The sequence below is a fragment of the Brassica oleracea genome, chromosome C6 (genome assembly GCF_000695525.1).
Source record: "Brassica oleracea var. oleracea cultivar TO1000 chromosome C6, BOL, whole genome shotgun sequence".
NCBI lineage: Eukaryota > Viridiplantae > Streptophyta > Magnoliopsida > Brassicales > Brassicaceae > Brassica > Brassica oleracea.
In genome coordinates, this window is record NC_027753.1 from 12,071,168 (window position 1) to 12,098,548 (window position 27,381).

The 27,381-nt window shown below is 34.7% G+C and overlaps 1 protein-coding gene and 3 long non-coding RNA genes across 7 annotated transcripts; 3 read left to right on the plus strand and 1 right to left on the minus strand.

Moving 5' to 3' along the window:
- The first annotated feature begins 746 nt into the window (after positions 1-746).
- On the plus strand, positions 747-1,797 carry LOC106299808. The gene is made up of 3 exons (XR_001261886.1): positions 747-812; positions 903-972; positions 1,586-1,797. It is a non-coding gene; the product is annotated as an uncharacterized LOC106299808 (long non-coding RNA).
- Positions 1,798-3,679: 1,882 nt separating this feature from the next.
- Positions 3,680-6,199, minus strand: LOC106300569 (NAC domain-containing protein 17-like). Its single transcript, XM_013736740.1, has 5 exons — positions 5,903-6,199; positions 5,549-5,826; positions 5,169-5,459; positions 4,484-5,051; positions 3,680-4,253 (listed from the first exon to the last, which is right to left on the minus strand). The coding sequence occupies exons 1-5, from the start codon at positions 6,075-6,077 to the stop codon at positions 3,883-3,885; spliced, it is 1,683 nt and encodes a 560-aa protein (XP_013592194.1). The 5' UTR covers positions 6,078-6,199; the 3' UTR covers positions 3,680-3,882.
- A 634-nt stretch (positions 6,200-6,833) lies between these two features.
- LOC106300571 lies at positions 6,834-8,722 on the plus strand. Of its 2 annotated transcripts, none has more exons than XR_001262040.1 (3): positions 6,834-7,420; positions 7,897-7,979; positions 8,089-8,722. It is a non-coding gene; the product is annotated as an uncharacterized LOC106300571 (long non-coding RNA). The 2 variants fall into 2 exon arrangements; XR_001262039.1 differs by having other exon boundaries at positions 6,834-7,125; positions 7,332-7,979.
- Positions 8,723-9,770: 1,048 nt separating this feature from the next.
- On the plus strand, positions 9,771-11,706 carry LOC106300570. 3 transcript variants are annotated; one of them, XR_001262036.1, is made up of 8 exons: positions 9,771-10,039; positions 10,165-10,288; positions 10,366-10,447; positions 10,524-10,641; positions 10,719-10,876; positions 10,970-11,071; positions 11,158-11,329; positions 11,402-11,706. It is a non-coding gene; the product is annotated as an uncharacterized LOC106300570 (long non-coding RNA). The 3 variants fall into 3 exon arrangements; XR_001262038.1 differs by having other exon boundaries at positions 11,161-11,329; XR_001262037.1 differs by having other exon boundaries at positions 10,765-10,876.
- Positions 11,707-27,381: the final 15,675 nt, after the last annotated feature.

The window sequence follows — 27,381 nt, forward strand, 5'->3', positions numbered from 1 at the left end:
TTCCTCGGAATTTCCTCGGAATATTCCGAGGGAATTCCGAGGAAACCCTTATCTCCCTCGGAATTCCGTCGGAATATTCCGAGGAAATTCTGAGGAAAAAAACTCTATAATCAAATCCCCAAATCGACAAGGTCTATTCCGAGGAAATTCCGAGGAAAACCTATCTTCCCTCGGAATTTCCTCGGTATTTCTATTAAAAATATAAAAAAGTCGATGCTAGTCTGTTTCCGAGTCATCATCACCAGATGAATCTGAATCTGGATCTTGGTGAAACTCTCCAATTACTGGTTCATCCTCTACGTGAACGACGGCTTCCTCTCCAAAGTCGGTTAAATCGACTACAAGGCCAACTCCAGCTAAATCTTCTGCTGCACTTAATTTGCCGGATGTGCTTGGTTGTAGTGGGTGTTCCAGCTCAGAAATTCTCTGAACTCGGCCTCTCGGGTTGAGTCTTGTAACAGTAACCCATGGATCATCTCTGTTCCTTACCCGAGGGTACTTGATATAACAAACCTGTAAAATTAAAAAAATTATTAGTAAAATTATAAATTAATACACATGAAACTCCATAAAATTATAAATTTATGGAATATGTATATTCATAGCATGCTACGTGTTTGATAAAATGCCTCACAGAAACTCCATATTCTTACATTCCAGTAGCTTATGCTTGAAGATTGTTTTTTATAAAATCTAATCAAATTTTGTCTAACGTTATATATTTGCAGGTTATCAGTTTGACATGTATTTGACTGGACAATCTTGAAGTATCCACAGTTTGGCTCTAGCTCCACTCTAGCTCAAAACCAAGAGTAAGTAACACCTCTTTTTTTGTGTTTACATAATTTAAAACCTCTAGAGCATATTATCAAATCCTCACGATAGTATATGTGTTCCAACAGTCGAGTCTTACATGTCAACCAGCTTTGTATCCTCCAGTGCCATCTGGTGAGAGACCAGAGAAACCTTCGGGTGAGCTTTTAGCTGTACTACCCGCATATGCAATAATTGTTAGCATCTTATCTCTAGAGCTATGTGTATACCTGTCACATGTGTTGCTAAGTTCCTTCTTGAGGTTTTTTGATAAGACATTCAAGATTTCTTTTCATTAAGTGCCTTTTTCCAGTTGATGTTCATTTAATAAGTCTATGGTCTATCTCAGTCACTTTAGGCACCAAAACTTTTCTCTTTCTGTTAAATTTCTAATAGTAAACTTCATGTAATTTCTATGAAATCAGCAACAACACTAACAGTTTCATGTGTCATGCATGAGTTGAGTTTGCATGTGTAAATATTCGTTAAAAAGATTTGGTTAGTTTGGGGCACATCTGTTTTTTTTTTAAGATTCGGTTAAAGGGAATGCAAGACAATCATCATTTTGTAACTGCTGTTATTCTCATAGATTAATTATATGGCCAGATTATTCCACTGCATCTACTGATAGTTACATTTTTAAAATGCCTAACTATGGCATTGTCATTCTACCTCACACACACAAAAAATTCTAAAGCAATTGTGCTACAAACAATCTACAAAATTGTTTGAATAAATATGTTTCTCACATGTTTGGGTATGATTCTTACAGAACCTGCAAACCTGTAGCTTTGGCTAAGTTGAGGAAGAAGCAAGGAGGAAGAAGGAAATGAATTAAATGATGAATCGCAAACTTACTGGCTGTTCCAACAGATAATTGTGAAGGTGATGTGTCAAGCTCTGGTCTGGTAGAGACTAAAGAAAGGGTATTATAATCAAAAAGGCAGAGTGAGGAAAGTAATTGATAATTGTATACTTGAGTCAACAATAAAATTTTTTATATTCTATACATTTGATTTTTTTTGGCACAAAAAAATTCAAAAATTTGTAAGTTTTTAATTTTTTTTTCGACCAAAATAGTTGTGAATAATATGAAGATTTTGGTGACTTTGATGACGGGAGAAATAAAAATTGAATATTTTGTCAAACTATAGTCGTAACAAGCGTCAGCTTATAATTATATAATGATAATATGATATAGAACGTAAAACCATATGTTGTTGAGTCTGAAGAAGGATAAATGAGATTATCTAAATTTCTTCATAATATGAAGAGTATGGAAAATGCGTAACAATAGTCTTCCAGCAGAAAAGAGATCACATTGTGAAAGATCATCCTCAATTAGAGCTACAAACACATCACTAAAACCAAAAGCAGAGGCGTTGCGAATGGCAGTCAAGCAAATGAGGATGCTAAATTTTAAGAAAGTTGCTTTCATCAGTGATTGCAAACCAATCATATGTGTTGCAACAATATACCGGTCAAACAACCATCCCAAAGGTCCGTACCACAGAGTCTCCATGTTACAAGATATAATGGAAAGCTCCAAATCTTATGATTTCTCCTTTTGTTATGTCCCTAGAAATAGGCTGACTTTGGTGGATGAATTAGCCAAGAATTCTAGATGTAACAATCAAAGCTATGTAATACGCTGGTTCTAAATTTATATTAAAATATGTTGAAAAAAATGTAAAAAAATATAGCAAATAAACTAATTAAATTAAATACAATCTAATTATTTGTTTCACAATTATATGTACATTGTTCGCCTCAACACCAAGAACACACTGCTACTTTAAAAACACCGTTGACATTATACATAAACTTGACAAGAGGAACAAAATAAACTCTCAATATGCACTCAACCAACTTAGTATCCTATGTGAAATACAACTCTCAACAACATATAACAATTACAACATATACAATTTGTATTAAGTGAGACTGATTCTATAAATTTGTTATTTAAACAATATCATAAATTCTAAAATTTTATAAACCATAATCCGCTCGTAGCGCGGACCACGATCTAGTAGCTATAAAACTAATTCGTGATTTTGAAAAATACATGGTAGATACCTGAGATACTTAAATAAATTAGATACTTAAAATACACTAAAGCTGGTGTATGTCTTATATATATATATATATATATATTTTTTTTTTTTTCTTTTCTTATAGTACAATCTTCACCATTTCCCTACTTAGTGAATTATTTATCTTATCAAATTCAAATACTACAGGTAATATTGCGGATCTAATTGGTTGAAACTGTGATATTAACTTTGTTGTAGAATTTTGGTGTAATTTTTAATAAGAATCTAGGTGATAATATTATGTGTTATAAGATTCACAGATTTGTTAAGTACTTTTTTTTATGTCATAGGAAAATAAGTGTCTACAGCCAAAAAAAAAATATTTATAATTGTAGTCGGCAACTAGAAAATTTATCCAGAGTGGCGGCGACGCAACCGCCTTAGCGATCAAATAACACAGAGGAACGGAGATAAAGAAAAAAAAAGCTTTACGCTTTATCTTACACGCAGCGGCCATGAGTAGGACAGAAGAAACATCGGCTGGCTGCATTGTCGGAATCTGCTCTCTCGTTTCTCAAGCTCGCAGATTCTTACGTATCCTACTCTCTTTGCTCACTGAAGGTTCCAGAAACAATCATCATCATCGAAACAGAGATCATTGGAGCTCAGATTGAAGCTGCTTAGTCAGAGAAGATTACAAGAGTTCTCTCACCTCTTCAAGATCATGCTTTTTATAAAACCAAACCAGACGGCTATTTACCACTTTCTTGTGAGGTTTTGTTAATAATAGAAAAAAACATAAACTTATGCAGACAAAAAGCATTATTAAATCGACGAGAAACGAAACTTTTTTTATCAAGAATTTAACATTCTTTGCTCTTTCAATCTCTATACACATTCAAAGACCCTATATATGTATTAAAATATGTCAATAATCCCATGACCATTAATGTGGATCATGGTTGGTTTCTTCTAACTTGCCTGTATTTATGTTTTTGGCTAAAATACGAATATTGTTCAAGAAAACCACCTTTTACGAGAAGACGGGTCTCCCCGACGCTCGAACCGTGGCTATGAACACCCAAAAGATGGCACACAAGGCACCCACTATTGATAAGACAAGAAACCCTCTGTTTCTGCTACGTTTCTTTGCTACTACGGTAGTGGTCGCTGGCGTTCCATTAGCCTTTCCACCGAACCTCATACGGCTGAAGCTAGACATACGCACAAATGTCCGGTTAATAGGACCCTCGCACGCAGAGGCTGGCGTTGAAGGTATCGAGTCCATAAATGCCCACAGGGCCGATGAGAAAGGGCTTGTTCCACCACCACCATTTTCGCCTTCCTGGTCTTGAGCAGTTACACTCGTAGTAAGATTTGTGGAACCGGGAATCACATCCACACCTAGGCAAATAGTGTACACAAGTATCAACGGAAGGGCTTATGGCTATTGCGTTTAAAGGTCATAACAAGAGGGTTGGATAAGCAACAAACAGCAGAATATCATATATACATATAAATGTCTTGGTTCAAGTCGAAGAGAAATGCAGAAAAAACATATGTGCTTGTTGAAAAATCATAATTTAGAAGACACCATAGGTGAATGCTTTGAGATGAGTATGATTTTTAAGTACCTGATGAAGGTGAAGCAAATGCTCCAGAGATAATAGATTGCGGTTGATCAAAGAGAACAGCTTGATAATCATCTTGAAACCAGAGATTGTCAGTGAATTGACTGAGATTTGGGTTAGGATCCATGATGTTGTTCAGCTTGTTCTCAGGGGTCTGGTCCTGGAACTGTTGATAAAGGGATTGGTCTTCTTGGTCTGATGTGTTAGCAAAATTACTCAGAGAAGAAGGATCAGCAGAAGTTCCCTGAAGAATAGGTTCCATATCCAAAAACATGGAAACGTCATGGAACAACTGGTCAAACTCATTAAACTCTCTAAATTCACCAGGGTCCAGGAACTGTTCGGGTTTCTCAGTTGAAGAAGCTCCGAGTTCAGAGGTCAGAAGATCATCCATTTCAATGTAATCTTCCTGCTCAAACACAAAAGGCCCCACACCAGAGTCATTGGGAACTGACGTGACTTCAGTAGACTCAAAAGTCGAGGGCATGTTGTATGGCTGGACGTTTGGCAAGAACTCTCCAGAAGAATTGTTAACGAACGTGCTTTGCAGCTCTTCTTCTTGGCTGTTAACCTGCAAACACAATTATTATCTATGCAGTGAGAGAAAAGCAAAACAAAACGAACAGGTGAAACAAGGGCGCATATGGTAAAAGATCATCTCCCACATTTAAAGAGTGAAGAAACTGACCTGGGGAATACTAGAAGCAAGGCTATTAATACATGTTTGAGGAACCCCAGGCGCATATGGGATTCCATTGAGAATCTCGTCGATATCATCTAACTGAACATTGACAGGATTGAAAAGTGTAGCATTATCCACCCGAGGAGTATCTTCAAAACGAACCACAGGTTTCTCAGGAACAGAAACTTCATAATCATCATCGAACCATTCTTCTTCCTGGAAGGGAGCACCATAATCCTCACCGTTTTTGGGACCAGACCCACTTTTCTTGAACAGCTTATAAAGAGCATAATACTCCTGAAGAAATAAAAAAAAAAGCAATCCATTAACAAATGAAAGACACCAACATTATCGTTAGGGCTATAACTCACTGTAAGAATCTATACCTTGGCGTTCTTACATCTGCCGAGCTCTTGTTCATCCATGGTGTACTCGTGCATCACCCAATCAGTACGCTCACCATTAGGAGCACGACCTCTGTAGAAAACAAGTGTCTTTTTGAGTCCTACCGATCTCGAGTTGTAGGCGATGACTCGATCTTTCCCAGTGGCCTTCCAATACCCAGTTGCTGTGCCTCTACCAGACCTAGCTGCGTTTGGATACTTCCTGTTCCTTGGAGTAAAGTAAAACCACTGTCGATCTCCCGTCTTTAACACCGATTGACCTGAATCAATTGATCGAAACGGTGAAGACTAACGGAGCTACAAACAGGTCAAATGGAATCAAAATCGAAAGCGTACCAGGCAATTCTTCAGGATCCAATTTGTAAACATCGACCACGCCGATGGCATTGACTCTAAGCCTTCTCTTGCAAATCTTCCTCTTCAGATAATACATCACCAGCTCCTCATCTGTCGGATGAAATCGAAACCCTGGCGCACTGAATTTACCTCCTTTTAAACACGAATCCGCCATTTACTTTACGATCAAAGCAAAATTCTTCAAGGAAGCCCGATCGGGTCAACGAGGAGAGATAACTCCAGATCCCTCCCTACTCTCTCTCTCTTCAATGAATCTCTCGTCTCTAGCAGCCGTTCCCATCACCTGGCCTACCGAGACCATTTGGGCCTTAAAATACGATCATGCTAGCCCACTAAGTTGGTGGCCCCGTAATCAAGAAGAGCTCTCTCTTTTTAAGTCCCCCATCATCTTGACTTTCAAACAAACTTTATATACCACTACTGGTCTATCTGCTCTTCGTGCAGACTGTACTTTTCATATGTCTCAATCAGTGGATGATTATTAATCTTAGGTTGTTAAATGAAGTTGTTCATGAGATGTAATCATGTTCTTGAAAGTTTTATGTTGGTTTTGTCGTCAATGTGTTGCCTAAACGTTTATATTGGCGTGTGTTGAATTGCCGTTAAAGTTTTTATGGTCCGTACAGGTTTTGTTCCGTTGCCCTATGGGTGGGTGTTGTTTACTAACAAAACTGTTTTTCTTTTTTTAAATGTGTCTTTTTAAAATGCCGTAACATAAGTGTTTTATGCTAAAAAAAAAAGCATGTTTACGTCAGATTAAAAAATCACCCAATTAAAGAGTTTGGTTTTGCCATGTCACCATCGCTTTTGACTAAAGAAGAGCTAAACCGGATCTTTGCGTGGGCTTTCAAATTACATTATGGCCCAAATTAAACATAATACGCCTAAACCTATCCTAAACTCCCTCTCTTCCGCTTCGTTTCAACCAATTCTAAACTCTGTCTTGCCGTTACTACGACCCTTACTTCGTCAATCAATGATGGTACTCACTTCCTTCCACCTCCCATTGATTCTTTTCTTATATAAATCGCATCGTCTAAACCTAAATCCATCCAAAATTGAAAAGATATTCTCACACCTCTGTTCTCACCGTCATTGAAGATATCCGACTCTCTCCATGAAGACTTCCAAGCTAAATGTGTGGAAGAAATAGAGTAGGGTTGAATTGATTTTAGATGTTCTTAGGAGGGGTGACCTCTACGGTAATATTTCTAAACTTTTATTTAATTCTTTTTTTTTTTTTTTTGAAAGAAAAACTTTTATTTAATTCATCTCCAATGTTAACATATTTTCTGCTTGGCTTTTAATTTACATCAACTATCGTTTATCTGCGAACCCGTCCGTTTTCAATCTCACATAAGAGTATGTTGCTTTTACTTATTAAAATCACGAACCCGTCTGTTTTCAGTCTCCCATACAAACATTGAAAATTAACCGCCAGTGCCAACAGTTCTGTTGTCCTTTTAGTCACTACAGTGAACCCAAAACGCCTTGGAGGTAATCATTTCTCCTTCCCTTCTACCTAACAATTTAGCTTTAATCGTGACATTATGTCTAAATGTGTAAATATATTTAGTCAATGTAGAAATGTAAGCATGATAAAATCGAATTCTCTAAAAGATAGTCTATGCATATGTCTTGGGAACTAACACTTAACATTTAGCCCTGACTATGTTCATTTATCTGTGATTAGTGAACACTAGCTAGGGGTTCGCCGGATGTTTCCGGAATGGTTTGTCACCGGATGCTACTGTGAGACTTGAAGCATCATATTTTGGATTTTTAGTTTGGCCTCATGAACTCTAACTTGAATAAACAAACTTATGCTAAATAGTGTGCTCTTCATATGGCATCAAGTTCAGCTCGATGTCTACTGTTAGATTTTCATTGCTTTTCAAAAAATGTGTTGATTTCCACTTAACGTTATGTTGCCGTTTGGTCAATCAGTTTTCCTGACGTGTTTAAGAAAACAGGGAACCTTGCCGTCAGTTCAGTGTCATCCCCACATGTGTTTTATGGACTACGGTGTCCAACCCACCATTGATTACTTCAACTGGTTAGTGTTTGTAGAGCCAAAAGGCTTATAATTGCCAACTCCAAGTAGTATTCTAATTCAGCCTCTCTTTCGTGACTCTGACCAATCTTATATTTGTATATTGTCTCAGGTTGGGTTCTAACCCAGAGATTGAAAAGCTGGTGAATGCAGAGGAGGTTACTAAGGCTAGGCTGAGATACTGACAGCTGGACAAATCTATGCTTACATCAAAAAGAAATTCGCCAGGGTCAAATTACAGCTCTAGATAACTCACTCGGAAACAGAGGCCTTTTTATGTAGATCAATTGCATTTATCCCATAGCAGGAAGGTCTTTCAAATGCGTATCCACAATTTGATGTGCAGCGAGCCAGCGACTTCTTGGTATTTTGTTGTTGTGCCCAAAGTTTGGTAACATTAACGTATCCGGGGTTGCAAAGTATGAACTCTAACCTCTAAAACCATTCATGTCTTGACTAGAATTTGACTTTAGTTCCCTCTTGATCACAAGTACCTTGCTAAGATCTCTATCTACGACAAAAATTACCAGGCTGTTTTCGTGCTGCTTGGTAATGCAAGCCATGAGTTGACTGGAAAGCATTCCTCGGAAATGACAGCAAGTTATAGAACTCTCAAGTCATGTAAACTCACTTTATTTTTCCATTAATGTTACGCCAATCCAGATCTTGGTGCTGGCCATGAGATGCATGCCCTCCCCCAAGCTTTAATTTATATCATTGGTCAAACACACAAGTTCAGGGTCAAAGTGTCAGAATACAACTTCTCAGGTAATTAAGACTCAGACTATAACTCTTATGAAGATTGTCTCTGCGGTAGTTTTGCCACCTTTAACAACTCCACCCGAACTCCCACTTGCCGCCAAATCTAAAATGGCACTGCCTTCTGCAAGTGATGTGGGTGTATACATTGCTGAAGAGGGCAACAAAAGTACCAGTAACAGTGATGAATTACAAAAAGCAAAGCGTTCTAAACATGTGAAATAGAGCTACCACCACTCATACCTTCCCTTTTTCAGTTTGAGCTTTTACTTAAAATTCATCTTTCAGTGCTGCTTTAGTTAAGTATTTTCAAACAGTTTACTTATTTGGTTAGACTAGAATTTTCAATAGAATACGTAATGCTTTAGTAGTGATTTGCAAGTACTTGTATCAGAATCCCGGATGCTCTGCTGAGTGAATGCTGTTGAAGCACTTCATTTAAATTGATATCACATACCTCTTCTCTTCAGCCATAGTAACTTCCCAAATAGTATTGCATGGTGCTATGTAGCTACAGCTGTTCATGTCAAGAGTTATATGATTAATCCAACCATCGAGGGACATAGTTAGCGGCAGAAATTTGGCACCTGATTATTTAAGTCAATCGAATGTTTAGTCCATCTCAGTTTAATTATGAGAACTAGATCTTGGGTTTTATTCTTTTATATTAAAATATTCTAATTTATATAACATTATTATGTAACAATATTATTTTACATATTTTTTTTGTATTTTGTAACAAAAATATATTTTGTAAACATTATTATGTAACAATACTATTTTACATAACTTTATATTTTATTAGGTTTGGTCCGCCCGGGATATACTTTACTTGTGATCTAGGTTATTATCTATCTATATATATTATTATAAAACACTGTTTCCTTCCTTCTTAGCCTATCCACGTCACCTGCCAGCTAGGAAAGTCGATGAAAGAAAAGGCGCCATGTGTCCAATAACTTAAGCTCTGCGTTTCATTAATTCTCAGTATAATGAGTTTCGTTCATTGGCGGGTATTGGGCTTTTGGACTTCGACAGATTTCTGGCTCGATGAAAGAGATGTGACCCTAACCCTAATATATCGCAGTCGAGAAACAAAGAAGGTCATCTCTCCTCTTCCTGCGACGGCGACCTCTTCTCCTCCTGTGACCGCGACCGATGCCGATGCCGTTTACAATTCTTCTCACCATTTCAAACGGCCTGGGTAAAGGCTTCGTGATTAATCACATTGATTCGCTCGCCCACTACGTAGTCATCAATGCTTCCTTTTGATCTGATAAGCGGTGCTTTCTGTATAAATATGTGTGAGTAGTCCTCTCTTTGATCTCATCTTATCATCGTAACGCTTATATCTCATAAATATGTGTGAGTAATCCTTTCAATATGTATAAATTTTTTTTATGCAAACGTATCTGCTATATACTTGCAGTGATGAAACTGTCACGTTAAGCTTATTTGACTCGCAAGCTGTTTCTTTCCACAACAACTTGGAGAATTATGTGGTGATCCAAAGGTTATTGTTGATACAAACATAAACCCAAAGCTGATTGGAGGTATTGAGTTGTTTCAATTCTTATGACAGTATGATGTTGTCGCAATCACGTTCTTATAGCCTTGATGCGCTGTGTAGGTCGTTTGTTCTTGAACGCAACGTCAGGGACGCACGTATATTTTGATAAGGAGACGAATGCAGGGGAAGTTTTCTTCTACCAGTAAGTTCACCGTTTATTATATGTGTACGTGTGCATTGGCATTTTTAAATTATTTGACCATTGAATTCATGTATAGGTTGGTCGCTAAGGACACCGGTCTTCCATCTGCCGCACCACTGCTTAGAGGATATGCAAAGGCTGAGCCTCTGAAGATCACTGAGCTCAACAATTTCATCATCACTGCTCCAACACAGGTAAAATATCTAGCGGTGTCCTTTCTAGATTTCTGGATGATGTAATTCTCCGTATAAGCTTAGTATACAAAATGTAGGAAATTGACTTCTTATGCACGGGGAGAGTTGCTCGCGTTGATGCAGATAAGGGATGGTGTTATGTTGCTTGCTCCAAATGCAGTAGGAAATTGCAGCGCACCGTCTCTGCTTTTACATGTGATCGATGCGCTAATCCTCATGCCGTTGAGGCTCTTCGGTAAGTAGCGTATTCACTATTAAACTATGTATATATCTATACGTATACAACTGCATCTCAATAAGTTGTCCTTCACTTTGCTGTTGTGTTGAGATGGCTATTGCTGATGATACTGCTGAGGGAATATTTGTTTGGTTTGATGGTGTAATGACGAAGCTCCATAACCTCAGAGCAAGTGAGGCTGGTCAGATGCTGGTAAGATAAACTTCTGACTACTTGTGTGTTTGTCACCTACCAATTAGTAGCTCACTTTGAAAATTTTCCTGCCAAATTGGTTGAAGAAGGAGTGAACCCTGAAGACACCGGTTTGCCTCCGTTCATTGCAGACATGGAACCTACACTTTCCAGGTCAGAGTCACTGCGTATAACTTTACAGAGCACCATAAGACGTTCACCATAACACACATCGTTGATGAGATTGACCGTGTGCCATTACTTGACGTCGCCGACGATGTAAGTATATTGTGTGTTATGATGTTTCGAAATTTAGATAGACATGTATATATAACAGACTCAATGTATCAGTGGGATGATGGCGATGATGATGATGACAAGCCAGCTGCCAAGCCACTTCCTGTTGAGGTTCAATCTGGAGGGGTCAGTGGTAATGCACATAAGAAGACTGTCGACTCAACTTCCAATGTGTTCAAGAAGGCGCGTGTTGCTTGATATGGAGTAACAATAATTTTATGATCAGACTCCGAATTATAATAATACTTATGCATCGTTATTACCTTTCACGTATTTGGTTTTCTCTGTTTTTTCTTTCCCCAGTTTTATGGGCACTCTTTATGTTTCAAACCATCTTCGTAATATGAGTTTCTTTCTTTTTTGAATCCTCATAATATGAGTTTCTATCTATTATTTAGCGTTCCATTTTAAGTTTATAAACAAAAGACCTTATAACTACTATTTGTTCTTTTTTGTTGTTGAACATATCTACCATTTACTTTTGAAACGTGAATAGGGATATATACCAATTAATATATATTGACTTAAAAATAACATCTTTTAGTATTATTGAATTAATATTCCAGTACAGTTATATCATATTTTCTATACCAAATCGTTATGGTGTTATATATATATCAGGACCTCAACTCTTAGCTTCAACCTCTTAATAATATTATTGATTAATTTTTTGAGTATAGTTCAAACTTAATTTATATTATTAAACATACTTGGTGTTATAGTTTATTTCGTACTGAACAAGTATATACAAGACTGATAGATTCCTTTTTGATTATTCTTCATGTGCTGCAGCGTCTGCAATCCTTAGCCACCTAGACCCTAATATATGAGTCGCATAGTTATACATCAGATCATAATTTGGTATTCACACGCAAGTTCTTTTAATTTCCCGGTCAGATCATAATATACTACAAAATACATGTATTATACGTAAAAATAAATAGATTAACCTCTCGCGCTCCCCGGTCATTCAATCTGTAACCGTCGAATAAATACACATCGCCAATCAAATACACACGTGTTTGTGTTTATCCATACCTCGCATCTGCAGCATTCTGTTATAACCATATATTTCTAAATAAATACTATTATCTTATAAATGCATCTTACCGCTAATAACCCATACTTTCTCATATTTTATTATGAAAATCAAATTTTCTATAAAACAAAATAAATCAAGTATTTTAATGATAATTGATGATAAGCCTTGATGTGTCAAAACGTAGAGATTATTTGTCATGTTATTGAAATCTTATAAGAAATTATATTCCAATTTATTTGGTTGTAAATATTTTCCTAAGCAATATAAATTAAATTTAAAAAACTAAAATGACTAAAAATGAAATTGTTTTACAACAATATTTGACTAATAAAATATATACAGAAATGAGTAAAATAAATACATAGTTTACGCTAAAAATAGATTTAAAATCTCTGCAAATCATGTAAAATTTTTAGTATTTCGATAATGAAAATACAAATAGTACCAATTTCTACCAATGGGTCCTACAAATTTTGACAACAAAAATATCATGGTAGTTGATCTTGAATGGAACATAGAAACAATTATGTATTTCTTCCTCGGGAATCTGAAATCCTATGCTTAAGAGTTAAAAACCAAGTAAGAAATAATCCAAGAGATACTCATATTTGTTCCTAACAAACAATAGAGTTTATTTTACAAAAACCGAGTATCACCCAACAATAAACTTAGAAATGAAACAGATGAACACCAGGAACAACATTTCCAACCTAGGAACACCATTTTCAACCCAACTGGATAGCTAATGTTTTGATTGCCAGTTTCTCACCAAAGTTGAAATTTTTTTTTTGAAAAATTATGCAAAGACCTTACTGCTTGCGAGAACCTCAAAAAGAATCATATATATTAGTTGTTAGATACAAATTATTAACTGAGAATGACATAATAACTCAATCATGGTGATGCCATAGAAGCAAAAATTCAAAAAATAAATTACTTACAAACTAACTAACCAACAATTTAATTAATAAAATATTATATCTCATACAAATGTAAACCAAAAAGAAAACCACAAAATCATATAAAAATAATAGCATAGATCACAAGTAAAGTATATCCCGCCCGTAGGGCGGGCCGACCCTAGTTTTTTTATATAATTTTGTGGTTTGTGTTTTAGGTTCACATTTGCAGTAGGTGTGTATGAAATATACTATTTTATTAATTTAAGTTGTTGGTTAGTTTGTTTGTAAGTAACTTTTGTTTTGACTTTTTGCTTCTATGGCATTACCATGATTAAGTTGTTATGTCATTTTCAGTTGAATAATTTGTATCTAACAACTAATGTATATGGCTTACAAAAAAAACAACTTATGTATATGAATCTTTTTGAAGTTCTCGCCAGCCGTTAGAGGCTTTTGCATAATTTTTCAAAAAAAAAATCTCAACTTTGGTGAGAAACTGACAATCAAAATATTAGCCATCCTGTTGGGTTGGGAATGTTGTTCCTGGGTTGGGAATGTTGTTCTTGGTGTTCATCGGTCTTATTTATTAAGTTTATTGTTGGGTGATACTTGGTTTTGGTAAAATAACCTCTATTGTTTGTTAGGAACAAATATGAGCATCGTTGAATCATTTCTTGCTTGATCATTTCTTGCTTGATCTTAACTCTTAAAAATAGGATTTCAGATTTTGGGGTAAGAAATTCATAATTGTTTCTATCTTCGATTCGAGATTAGCTACCAAGATTTTTTTTGTTGTAAAGATTTGGAGGCCCACTGGTAAAATTTGGTACTATTTGTATTTTCATTACCGAAATACTAAAACTTTTACATGGTTTGTAAAGATTTTAAATCTATTTATATAGCGTAAAGTATGTATTTATTTTGCACATTTCTGTATATTTTTTATTAGTCAAATATTGTTGTAAATAATTTTCATTTTTAGTGATTTTTGTTTTTAAAATTTTGTTTATATAGGTTAGGAAAATATTTACAACAAAATAAATTGGAATATAATCTCTCATAAGATTTCAAAAATGTGACATAGAATCTACGTGTTGACACATCAACACTTACCATCAATTAGCATCGTTAATTTTCTGCTATTTACTTGATTTATTTTGTTTTATATAAAATTTTATTCTCATAATAAAATATGAGCAGGTATGAGTTCTATTATATTGAAATTGTTTGAAGATTTTTGTGGAATTCATGAAGTAACATTTTTAAATACATCTATTTTGATATCTTGTCAAATATATTTTCAAATTAATTTCTAAATATACGGGATTGTATTCATCATTGGTTCGGACCAGTTTTCATATGATTCTTTTGCGATTGGTGTAATTGAAAACCAAGGAAATAAAAATTAGCTGAAATCAAATTTGTACAACATCAAATGAGAAAATATTTACATGCATCTATATATAAAAAGAAGGCTTTATATGAGAAACAAACTACCACAATAATATTCTTGACTTAAGGTTTATATAAAAAAATAAGTGACTTGGGTTAATTATACAAAAAAAAAAAACAACATTACCACAATTTTCAGGAATCAAAAACTAATCAAAATTATCATGAAGATAACCTTTTCAAAAATTGTTTATTACTACTGATACATTGATCTAGGAAGGCTTCTTGTATGCATACAACAACCACATTCTTCTTAAATACTATGAGAACCCAATTACCACAATAATATTCTTAACTTAAGGTTTATATAGAAAAATAAGTGACTTGGGTTAATTATGCAAAAAACAACATTACCACAATTTTCAGGAATCAAAAACTAATCAATATTATTATGAAGATAACCTTTTCACAAATTGTTTATTACTACTGATACATTGATCTAGGAAGGCTTCTTGTATGCATACAGTAACCACATTCTTCTTAAATTTCTTCTTGATGCTCTTTTGAATGGGGTCACGGATCGTGTACATGAGAATAAGCAGCCGTACACATTGATTACTCTGATTCAAACTATTGAGCTCGTTTATGAATTCTAGACATCGTAACTAGAAACCGAAGAAAACATCCTTGATTTTTTTTTTAAAGTACATCCTTGAATTTTTATAGGCTTATAAACATAACTTCAATTTATTCTGCTTATGTATTAGTTATTGATTATGCTATTACATCATTTTATGCTACTTTCTCTAAAGTTGAGCTTGGTAACCACAAAAATAAAATATCTGGGATATTTTTTTTGGTCGGAGTTTGATGAAACGTAAATGGATTTTCTTTCTATTTGTTCTTATAATTTTTGAATATATATTTTTAATGTTTTTATATACTTGGATTATATGTTTTATTTATTTAATTATTATTTGTTGACTAATTTTTCACAAAACTCAAGTTATATGACGTATATTCACTAATTTTTTTCTTATTTTATTTATGATATTTTGTTATTTTATTTTTTTAACTGATGTATTTGTAAAATTACTGTTCTGATAATTTATTAATTTTTATTGTGGTTTTCATCATTTATTTTTTGTCATTGTTTCTAATTCTGAGCTTAGTTAAACCAAATTTAGATTCTCTTTTTCCACCTTGGCTTAGGTTTGATGAAATATGAAAAAACCAATACTGTAGATGAGTTTTCCTCTTTTAGATATCATTGATTTCTCTTTTTTCCTAATGTATTTTTCAATTATATTTATGTAAGTTTTACCTAATATTATATGTTGACTAAAATTTTCACTAATCTCAAATTATATTGTGTATTTACCCTAAAATTAGTTTTTATATATTTTTTTTTTTTTTTTGCATTATACAGAGGTATCCTGGCCCCACAGAAGTGATCTATACTAGTCACGTGTCGGTCCTCTGTCCCTGGCGATGCCGAAATGTTAATTCTCCAGCGGCCGGATATCGAATCCATGTGGCGGTACTCACAGCTGTAAGCCTTTTATATTTCTATATCTTGTTAGTTTATGTTTTTCAAATTGATTTGCAAAAATCTCAAGTACCTTTCAGTGGGAGTGGCTTTTCCTATATTTTTTTGTGCTGCTCTTGTCTGCGTTTCTGTGTTCAGGGTTGTTCTGTACTTTTCAGAGAGCTATGGTGTTTGTCGTCCCACACTCTCTTCACCCATGCAAGATGCATATTCTCTTAACGCACAAACTTAATGATCATTTATACCCATAGTTTTTTTTTTTTGAATGAATGTTAAATTTATTCATCAAAAAAGCCTTATTACATCAAGTGTGTCCTTTCGATAGCATTTTTACAGAGCACACACGTAGTATCCAATCCACTACTCCATCTCGATACCCTGTCTAACGTCGACATCCTGTCTCTTACAGACAACCATGCCATAAAAGCAAACTTCGGAGTTGCCTGAGAAAACCATACGCCCCTAGACCAAGACCATTGTGCCTTACTCTCTCTGAGCATTAACCAAGTTTCACTAGAGGAGAATCTCTGTTTGAAACCTAATTTTCCTTTCCAAAGACTCACATCCTTACTCTCTTGATTTAGTTTTCCTCCAATGATGACAACTCCTCCTCAACTTCAGTGAGTAATCCTAGACGATGTCTTCGTCTCCTTCTATTTAGTACCGCATCCTCCAAAGTAGCATCTCTACAAACTCCCAAATCAATGATGCCTCTTGACCCAAACAAATCAAACAGAGCACCCTTATCCGACCATTTATCAAACCAGAATGATATATGTCTTCCATTACCCACTTCTTTCTTATGAAACAACTTTGCAACTTCTCTGAGCTTCAACATTTTCCGCCACATCCATGATCCCTTCTGAGTTTTGATACTCACTTCCCAGAAACTCTTACCCTTCAACAGATTCTCTTTGATCCATTTTCCCCACAACGAGTCTCCAGCTAACATTCTCCAAATCAACTTAAGCCCAAATACTTTATTAACCTCCTTAAGATCTCTCAATCCCAGCCCTCCTTCACTCTTCAAACTACAGACATCTCTCCACGCTACTTTAGCACTCGACGACTTAAGACCGGCCCTGTCCAGAGAAATGCTGCACATAGTTTCTCCACCTCCTTAATACAAGCACTAGGAAGACGAAAGACTGCTATCCAGAAATTAACAAGACTCAACAATACTGATCTTATCAACTGCAATCTACCAGCATAAGACAAGAATCTACTTGTCCAAGAGCTTACTCTGCTCCTGATACTTTCCATCAAAGGTAGATAATCTTGTGTTCTCATTGCTTTGGTCATTAGAGGAAGACCCAAATACCTCACCGGAAGTTCACCCTCAGCCAAAGGAAAATTAGTTAAGATACTTCTTTTCTCAGCCTCCGGTACTCCTGCCATATAGATAGTGGATTTCTCTAGACTTATCTTTAACCCTGCCCACTCTTCAAACTCATCAAAGACCGAAAGAGCTCCCTCTATAGACTTTTTTGATCCTTCCACAAACACCATTAAATCATCTGCAAAACAGAGATGAGTAATAGCAAGCTTCTTACAACCTGGATGTAGTTTGAACTTCTTTTCCACCCCTGCTCTATCCATCTTTAAAGATAACACATTCATGCGGAGGACAAACAAATACGGGGACAAAGAACATCCCTGCCTAAGACCCCTAGAACTTTGGAAGTAGCCAGCTAGATCACCATTAACTTGCACGGAAAAAGATGGGCTTGTGATACAACACGCAATCCAATGAACAAATCTCGCAGGAAACCCAACACCTTCAAGCTCTTCAGAACAAATTCCCATTGCACTGAGTCAAATGCTTTAGCTATATCAATCTTCATAACACACCTCGGAGAGACCCCATCTTTATGATAACCCTTAACAAGCTCAGAAGCAAGCAATACGTTTTCCATGAGAAGTCTCCCCTGAATGAAAGCAGACTGAGTTTCAGTGATGATTCTCGGAAGCAACATCTTCAGCCTGTTTGCCACAATCTTCGATACTACCTTCTAGAGAACATTACAGCAAGCAATAGGGCGATAATCTTTCATCTCCATCGAATCAACTCTTTTGGGAACCAACGCAAGTATAGTCGAATTGACACCCTTTGGCAAGAATCCAAATCTGAATACTGATTGTATCGCAACCACAAAATCCTGAGATATAACTGACCAAGCTGTCTTGAAAATTTCACACGGATAGTCGTCTGGCCCTGGTGACTTATTGTTTGGCATGGCAAATAGAACTTTGCGAATTTCTTCTTCAGTAACATCAGCTTCAAGCAACCTGCAATCCTCAGAAGAACATCGAAACTTCAGCAAATCCTGTAGTTCCTCTTCAGAAGCACCCTTATAGCTCTCTGGATTATGATTAAGAAACTCTTAAAAAAACTTCACAGCCTCTTGCTTGATCTTAGAATGTTTATTCACCACTCTACCATCTGTACATCTTTTCTCCCTTATCACATTCTGAGCCTGTCTAGTTTTTATTGCTCGGTAAAACGTCTTGTTATTCTTGTCTCCACAATCTAACCAATGTAGCTTTGCTTTCTGCTTTAAGTATTCTTCTTCCAGACTAGCCACATGTAACCATTTACCATATTCTTCAGTCTCCTCCTTGACTGCCGCTTCACACGGGTTGATAAGTGTATTACTCTGCTTAACACATAAGTGATCATACGCCTCTTTAGTACGCACTGTCAAGTTCCCAATTTTTTCTCTACCCAGCTCACGAATTAATGGCTTCAACTGCTTTAGCTTCTTCGAAAACCTGAACAACGCCGAAGTATAGTGAAATAGTCTTTCCGTTGTGTCCCAATACCTCTGAAGCATAGGCAGATAGTCAGGTAGACTTCCAATCACACTAACATACTTGAAAGGTCTTTTGATCTTCTCTCTAGGTGGAAATAATTGAACTTTACACCTCAGGTGGTCCGAACATCCCCCGGCTTCAAAAACTGCATAAGCATTACTAAATCTTTGCAGACCCTCTTCATTCAATAATACTCTATCCAATTTCTTACAAATGATGCCCTCCTCCCTCTTATTACTCCAAGTGAACTGTGGACCTTGATAGGCCATATCAGTAAGCTGACACTGAAGTACTACACTCTGAAAGTCTCGCATACCCCCTGGAATTCTACTCATATTATCAACCCTCGAACTTTCAGCTCCGTCGAAAATTTCATTGAAGTCTCCCATGATCATCCAAGCTTTATTTTTGAATCGAGGAGAACAATAGTGATGCTCAATATCCTCCCACAACTCCCTCCTACCCTCAACTTGATTACTCGCATATATACAGGAACAATAAAACTCTTCTTCACCTTTTAGCTCAACCAAACAAGTGATTATTTGGTCAGATTTATAAACCGGCGTCATACATACCGTATCTCTCCATAATAACCATATTCTACCTCCTTGGCTGTCTTCATAGTTTGTTATTGATGACCAATCACCAAATACTTCTCTTAAAATCTTCTCTGCTTTCCTTTCCTTTACTCTAGTTTCCAGAATACAACCAAACACCAACTCCTTATTACTTACCCACTCTTTAACTTTGGAATGCTTCAAACCTTTATTGAATCCCCGAACATTCCAGAAAAAACATGCCATAATTAAAGATTTCGTCGAGAAGACCTTTTAATCTTCGGCTGAACCTCTTGAGCTTTAGTCTTCTTAACTCTCCTTCCACCTCTTTGTTTTACTGCCTTATTTCCCTCACCCAGAATTTCCTCCTCCAAACAAACTCCCTCCAGATTATCTGTGCTCTCCACTTCATCCTCTTCCTTACCTTCCACTTCCTGAGATTCTTCTAGTTCACCTTCCTCCACTTCATCTATTGAGAGAACAGAATACTTAGATGCCGAGATTTGGACTTCAGCAACTTCTCTCAGAGAAGAGATTTGCACCCTTCCAATTTTTCCTGGAGAAACCAGTGACCAGTCACTAGCTTTTCCATCATTACCTCCCGAGCAGACCATATCAGCGTTAACTGTATCCACAGAATCAGCTTCCGTTATGATTTGCCCCTTATTTTGAACCTCTACTTCCTGTTTATTTTCTTTCTCCCTCAAAACTTCTACAACTTCACTACCCACTTTACCACTACTCTTTCCTCCAGATTCTCTCACCATTGCCATATTATCTCTTTTCTTCGTCGCACAAACCTTATCTGTGTGACCCCATTTCTCACATACATTGCAACGAGAAGGTAACCATGGATAATAAAATTCAGCAGTGAACTCCTTCCCACCCATTGTGAAGTCAATTTCCTTAGGCAATGTTTTCGACACATCTACCTTCACAAACACTTTCGCTTCTTCAAAATTCGAACAAGACATTGTCTCTGGATGGAGACGAACAGGAAAACCCACGGTGCTCGTCATGAAACTTAGAGCCTCCCACGAGAATGTGTTCAAAGGGATCTTCCTTAGGTGCACCCACATTGGAATAACATCTTCCTCCTGCTTATCCTCCTCAGCCTTAGGCGACCATTTCTTCACCACCTTTGGAACTCCAGCTATATTCCACATCCCTCTCTTAATGACCTTCTCCCGAGCCCTTTGATTTCCAATTTTAAATCTCATGGTCTTTGCGTCAACATCATACACCTCCACTTTAGCATTTGAATCTCCATAACTCCAGATCTTGTTAACCACCATGTGAACCTTGGCTATATGCGGCGCAATATCCAAAAAATTTCCAACAACAAAATCCTCCCATAATGGTGTTGAATCAGAGATAATATCGTCTGGAAACACCACCTTGTTCTTACCATCTCTCGATGAAATCTCAACATCATACTTCGTCATCGCCTTCTTATCCTTCGCCATTGAAGCCCAACTTGGATCTCCCTTCTGTAAACTCACTTTCCTTACTTCCTTTACAACCCCAGATCCATCCTTAACACCCTGAAGCTCCCGATCTATCTCCGTCCGATCAGAAGAACCCGGCGGAAAGGCCGAATCTATCAGAATCTGAAATCTCAAAATCGTCTTCAGAATCGTCTAATTTTTCGCCTCAGTCAAAACACAGCATTGTTGATACGTTAGAGGAGGGGTGGGGAATCTTGTACCATCCACTGAATGATTACCATTTCTACGGGCATCATTGAAAAGACTCCACTGGCATACATTTTGTCATCGAATCTCTCGTTAGGGTGAACGGTTGTAATCATTAGTTGAATGCACCCGTGAGTGAATTATGGTACTATTTTATATTTTTGCAGAACTTTTAATCACTCTGGTGATTGTCACTTTCCTTTCTTGAGATCTTTGATTCGTTTAGATGATGGCAATTTTTTCGTAGTAGTTGAACTTCTCTTCCATCGGTTTATGTGACTGAAAATAAAAACTCATGACTGTAAAAGTAAAACATTGGTTTAAATAATTTTATTAACTTTATGTCCGAAAGCACAAAAGATACGAAAGCCCTGATAGAATAACATTAAAAGTCTATTTTATTGTGAAAGTTTGCATTGGCTAAAGACGATGCCCATACAGCACAGGAGGATTTAACTTACATTCGCAGTAAATTGTCAAAAGATTCAAAGGATATTTACATTAAGATATCATGAAGAACATCGATTCAGATTCACCTGAAAGCCGAGAACATCAACATCGCAAGGTTACAATGTTAAATGTGAGGAGGGAAAATGTTAAAACGAAGCTTATTATGGCTTACCAAGTGGACTCTTGGACAATTTGGTAGAGTGTCCGCGACAGGTTCAGGAAGCTGCAGCATCGCCGTGGTAGCTTGACCATGTAAACCTCTCAGTTGATCCGATACTTCTTCTGCAATAGAGTTCGCGATTCAAATATTCCCTATAAATACTCCTCCGTCAGCCTTACAGGCCCGTTAGTGTTAATTCCGACTTCATTTTCTATCTACACAAAAAGTTTTAAAAAGTAAGAATCTGGTTATACACATATCTATAAGTCTTAACAGGAAAATTAAATACCATGTTTAGCTGATTGACGTCAGTTGTTTCCTTTGCGCTAGCCTCTTTAATGACAGTGTCCATATTTGATAGACTCACAAATGATGAAGGAAAGCTCCTGCCACAGTCCCAAACAGGTAGAAGAATGTTTAGAATCTCAAGATATAAACTGAATGTTGATGACCAAGATACAAAGTAAGAAAATTGCTCGAATATATACCAAGCAGCAAGTGACGCATGGTGTTGTATCCAAACAACTCAAAACTCCATCTGCCTTCAAGATAAATAGACAGGAAGGCTAGTAAAAAAAGTTAATGGCATTGTACTTTAAAACTTAAATTGGAGAACCTACATGGTTGGTGTAAGAGTCTGCAGTCTGGCTGAGCTGCTCAGGAGACGTTATCCCGTAAATCCTTTGCAGATCAGTGATCTTTCCTGTAACAACAGAGAAAAAAATTTCGAAAATGGTTTCAGACACTAAAACAAAGAAAAATCAAAAACAACTTAGTGCTTCTGTTTCTTGAAACCAAGAAAAGAAAGCTGTTTTCTTTTTCATAATCACAACTTATGTGAATCTTGGGAAGCAATCGTAAGACTAAACTCAAAAAAATAAAAATAATAAACAACATGATACAAACAATGCCGCAAAGAGGATAAATATAATACCAAAAGCATAATGCTGATAAATATGAATCTAAACACCAGAGTGTGTTCAAAACAATGATGAACATGAGCTAAAAGGACTGGAAAATCACAATAAAAAAATACCTTATTCAAAAACATATCGCAAAGAGGTATAAACATAACTGGAAACAAAAATTATGAAAAATAAGCATCTAATCAATGATGAACATGACTTATATGAATGGAGAAAATATCATTATAAACAACCGGATCCAAAATCATATCGCAAAGAGGAGAAAAATAATTCTGATAAATATAAATCTCAACACCAGTGAGTTTTTGATGAACAATGATGAACATGACTTCAAAGAACAGAATCACCTTAGCATCCAGGAGGAGCATATCTACTCCCATGGCTTCTAAAAACCTGGGCAGTTTCTTCTCCACGGTGGATGGACGTTGAGGATGAAAAACGTCCAAACTTCAGATCAGCAAGAATGGTAGATGAGTTAGCCATTTTTCAAAGAACAAAGTTTCGACTGAAGTAGGATTGGTGAGGAAGATGTTTATAAGAAGAAGACACACCTTTTTAGGTGAAGTTTCACCATCTGGAAGGGAGAAGAGAACTATTGAATGCTGAATCTCACATATAAGAGAAGTATGGAATGGTGAGGGATCTCACATATATTTATACCGAAATCACACTGCTTTTCAGATCTAACCAACGCTTTGAAGACACATCGTGGAGGTGTGAATCAATAGGATTAAATAGGGAGTCATTAATCCGACCATTTCACATCGCGAGAAGAATCGCAAACGTCACCGCCTCGCCGCCGCACATAGAGAAGGACGAACTCCGTTTCTTCTTCGATGCAGCGTATTAGGGTTAGAGGGATCTCCTTCAGGCCGGGCTTGGCCTCTTTCCAATTAAACAGCCCAATTACACGATATATTCAAACGAAGTCCACAATGTCAGATGTTTAATGAACCACGGCGTTTTGGTGAAGGGGACACGTGGCGGCTACTCCTACCTCGACTTTCTAATGTGGCTGAGGACGTGGAGGGCTTAGGAAGGAGGAAACGTTTTTTTATATATATAGATTTTCAAAATTTGAAATTTATATGGAAATTAAATTAAACTGAACCTATATAATAGAGAAGAATTTTTATGGAATACTTTTAAAAACAACAAAACTTATTTTAAAAAAGAAACTATACTATTTTATACTTGCAAAATAATTTAGTAGTAAAGATCTTGTATGAAAGATTTCTTGGAATACATCAACTTGGATAGCATTTAAAAAAAATCAATTAAAGATATCTTAACATTTGAGTTTAGGATTTAGCGATTATTGTGTAGGATTTATTATTCGAAAATTGCCAAAAATACCACATTCATAGTACTACTTTTCATATTTACACTAACCACTTTTATCCTCACTTTTAATGAAGGGTAAAAAACATTTATACCCATAGAGTTAACTAATATAGACTTGGGGTTTAGAGTTGAATGGTGGGGTATGTGAAATTTATGATTCTAATAAATATATAAATAAATACTTAAAAAATATTAAAAAAATTGAAAAATAGTTTCAAACATAATTTTTGAACATTTTTTTTATTATAAAAAGTTCGAATTTGAAAAAATATAATTCGTAAACATAAAAATAATTTATTTTTTATTTATTTAAATAATTATTTATTATATATATAGAGAACAAATGTATAAGAATTTTTTGCCACTTAATGAATAAGATATTTTTAAAATGTTTCTTTAGTGGTGGTAAAGATGAATAATTGTACCATAAAAGTGGTAAACATGAAATTTCCCTTTTATTATTATTATTATTATTTTTGATGATCCTGGTATCCGGAGCCTCGAGAGGATCCGACTAGCGCCAATGACCATCCACCGGAGCTTAGCCGGGGAGCCCGCCGAGGCATCCAGGAGGGCTGGTGATCACCCCATGTAAATCCCACCAGTGGCAACACGTTAGCAGACTTCTCCGTATTGGGCCCAAAGGTCCCTCAAGATAATCACCGCCCATCGGCACTCGAACCCATGACTTCCAAGGTTGTGTTTAACCACTGGACAACTAACACGTGGTTCTATTTAGGAGGTGAAGTTTAGTTTATAAACTTCTGTAAATAATTCTTATATATTTATAAATATTTTGGGAGGGTTAATTTTCTCTTTTAATAATGAATTTAATATATTTATCAAAATGATAATAATTTTAAGGTAAATTTGAAAATAGTATCAAAATGTATTTTGAAAAGTAAAAATCTTTTTAAAATATTTATAAAATGTATTTTGAAAAGTAAAAATTTTAGTTGATATTATCAATAAAATATTTTATATAATTTTTTTTTATTTTTCGTTTATAAATCAAAATAAATTGAATTTATATTTCTGATTAAATTTTATGATAAGTAAAATTTAAATTAATCAATTTTCGGAAATAAAATTTAGAATGATTCTGAAAATATTTTTAATATATTTTATTATAATTTTATTATAAATATTTATTTTATTTTAAATAAAAAATAAATATATTAAAAGATATTATAATAAAGTTACGTACATTTGATATCAACTTAAAATAGATATCAATTTTCCCATATATAGATCTCCTTAACATCAAATTAAGATCAAATATCTTCCACAATAATCTCCATCGTCCACCTACCTAATAAGAAGTGAATTTTTTTTTTTTAAAAGACTTAAAAAAAAACTCTACTTCTTTAACATGTTCCAAATCGTATCTTAAAAACCACCGGTTGACCCGTTTTCTAAGCCATCTCGAACTGAATGGGGAAAACCATTTTTACCCACCCTCTCGATACTTGGAGGTAAGACAAATCCTTATCCAGCTGATTCATCAAAATGTTTATACATTTGAAGTTTATTTTTTTTGTATGTCATAACACATCATATTTAATTATTAGTTAGTACAATTTTATACAAAGGTCTGGAGAAGATATATACTTTTTTTTTTATAAAGATTGAGAAAATATTACACACATCTTTTTTTTGCAAAAAAAGAGAGTTAATAATGCTGTTGTTAACCCAAAATACACAGACATTCAGTGAATCTTATTCAACCCTACTACGATTTAAATTATATCAAATACAAGAAATGAGGATTGGTCTTAAATCCATGGAGTAATAGTCAAAGAAAAAAAGAACTAACCAGTAAACAATATTTAATCATGAACCTATTAGAATGTTTTTAAATGCATTTGTAGTATATAAAACTATTTGAGGTTTGTAATATTTTAACAATAATTATGTAGTTTTGTATAAAAAAAATTTCATTTATTTTAAATAAAAATACCTATGCTATCTATGTGCGTACCATGGAGTAATAGTCGAAGAAAAGAAAAATTCAAAAAAGTAAAAGAAAAAAATCAAAAAAATCAAAGGAAAAAAAGAACAAACCAACACATATTTAATCATGAACCTATTAGAAAGTTTTAAAATGCATGTGTAATATAATATCTAGAGAGGTTATACATAAAACTATTTGAAGTATGTCATGATATGTACGTATTTTATGCTTTCTGGTATCAGCTAATGTGTTAAAAAAAATGTTCGGAAATCCCCTATATATTATTCACATGTCATCACTAGAATGATTCTTAGAATCATTAGAGAAATATGTTGATCCATCTAATTATATAATAAGCTTTTTATTAAACTAACAATAAATTCATCATTAATGTACTTTATTATTTCCTTAAATAAAATTTACGGAATTGCCTAATGTGGCTAAAGTATATATGGCAATTAATGATTTTGAATAATAAAGATTTGATAAAAAATAGTGTATCTTCTATCATATTTGTTTAATTTTAAACTATTAAATAAATTAAACAACCACAATAACCATATAATTAAAAATTTAGATTTTTATGTATTGAGACAAAAAAAAAGATTTTTATGTATATGTTATATTTTGAATTTTTACAAACGGCTATAAATTACTAAAACTGTTAAAAGTCTCACATTCAAATTTTATAATCCATGCTTTAAAAGTTTTGTTATGACAAAATACAAATGATTACAAAAATTATATAAGTAAAAAATCTAATTTAATTAATTATTAAGATTAATAAATATATATCGTTTTAAATTAAACTATGAACCATATATAATACAATATTTTAGTTTCAAAATTTACTTTGAACAATTTTTTTGATAAAAGTTTTGAACAATCATTGACAACTTATTTCTTTAAAAATTATAAATTACTAAAACTATTAGTCCCACAATGAAAATTTTGTTATCAATAATTTAATTTTTTTTCTATAAATGATACAAATGATCAAAAAACTATATGAGTAGAAATCATCATTTAATAGACATGAATATTAAAAATATACTAAAATATATTATCTATATTAGTATCATTTAAATTTAATAACATAGCCTATCAAATATAAAAAAAATATTTTTTGGATTAATAAAATTGATTTATATGTTTGCACCAATTTATTATATATTTAATAGTTACTGACTTTTAATTATTTAATATATATATATATTTTATTTTATTTTTTTTTTTTTTTTTTTTTTTTT

Bases quoted from the DNA above. Each gene is read 5' to 3' on its own strand.
- LOC106300569 (XM_013736740.1), bottom strand. From the start codon at position 6,077: ATGGCGGATTCGTGTTTAAAAGGAGGTAAATTCAGTGCGCCAGGGTTT. The intron at 5,460-5,548 runs GTATAGATTCTT...TTATTTCTTCAG, and splicing joins GCAGATGTAAGAACGCCAAG to GAGTATTATGCTCTTTATAA. The intron at 4,254-4,483 runs GTACTTAAAAAT...CTATTTGCCTAG, and splicing joins ATTTGCTTCACCTTCATCAG to GTGTGGATGTGATTCCCGGT.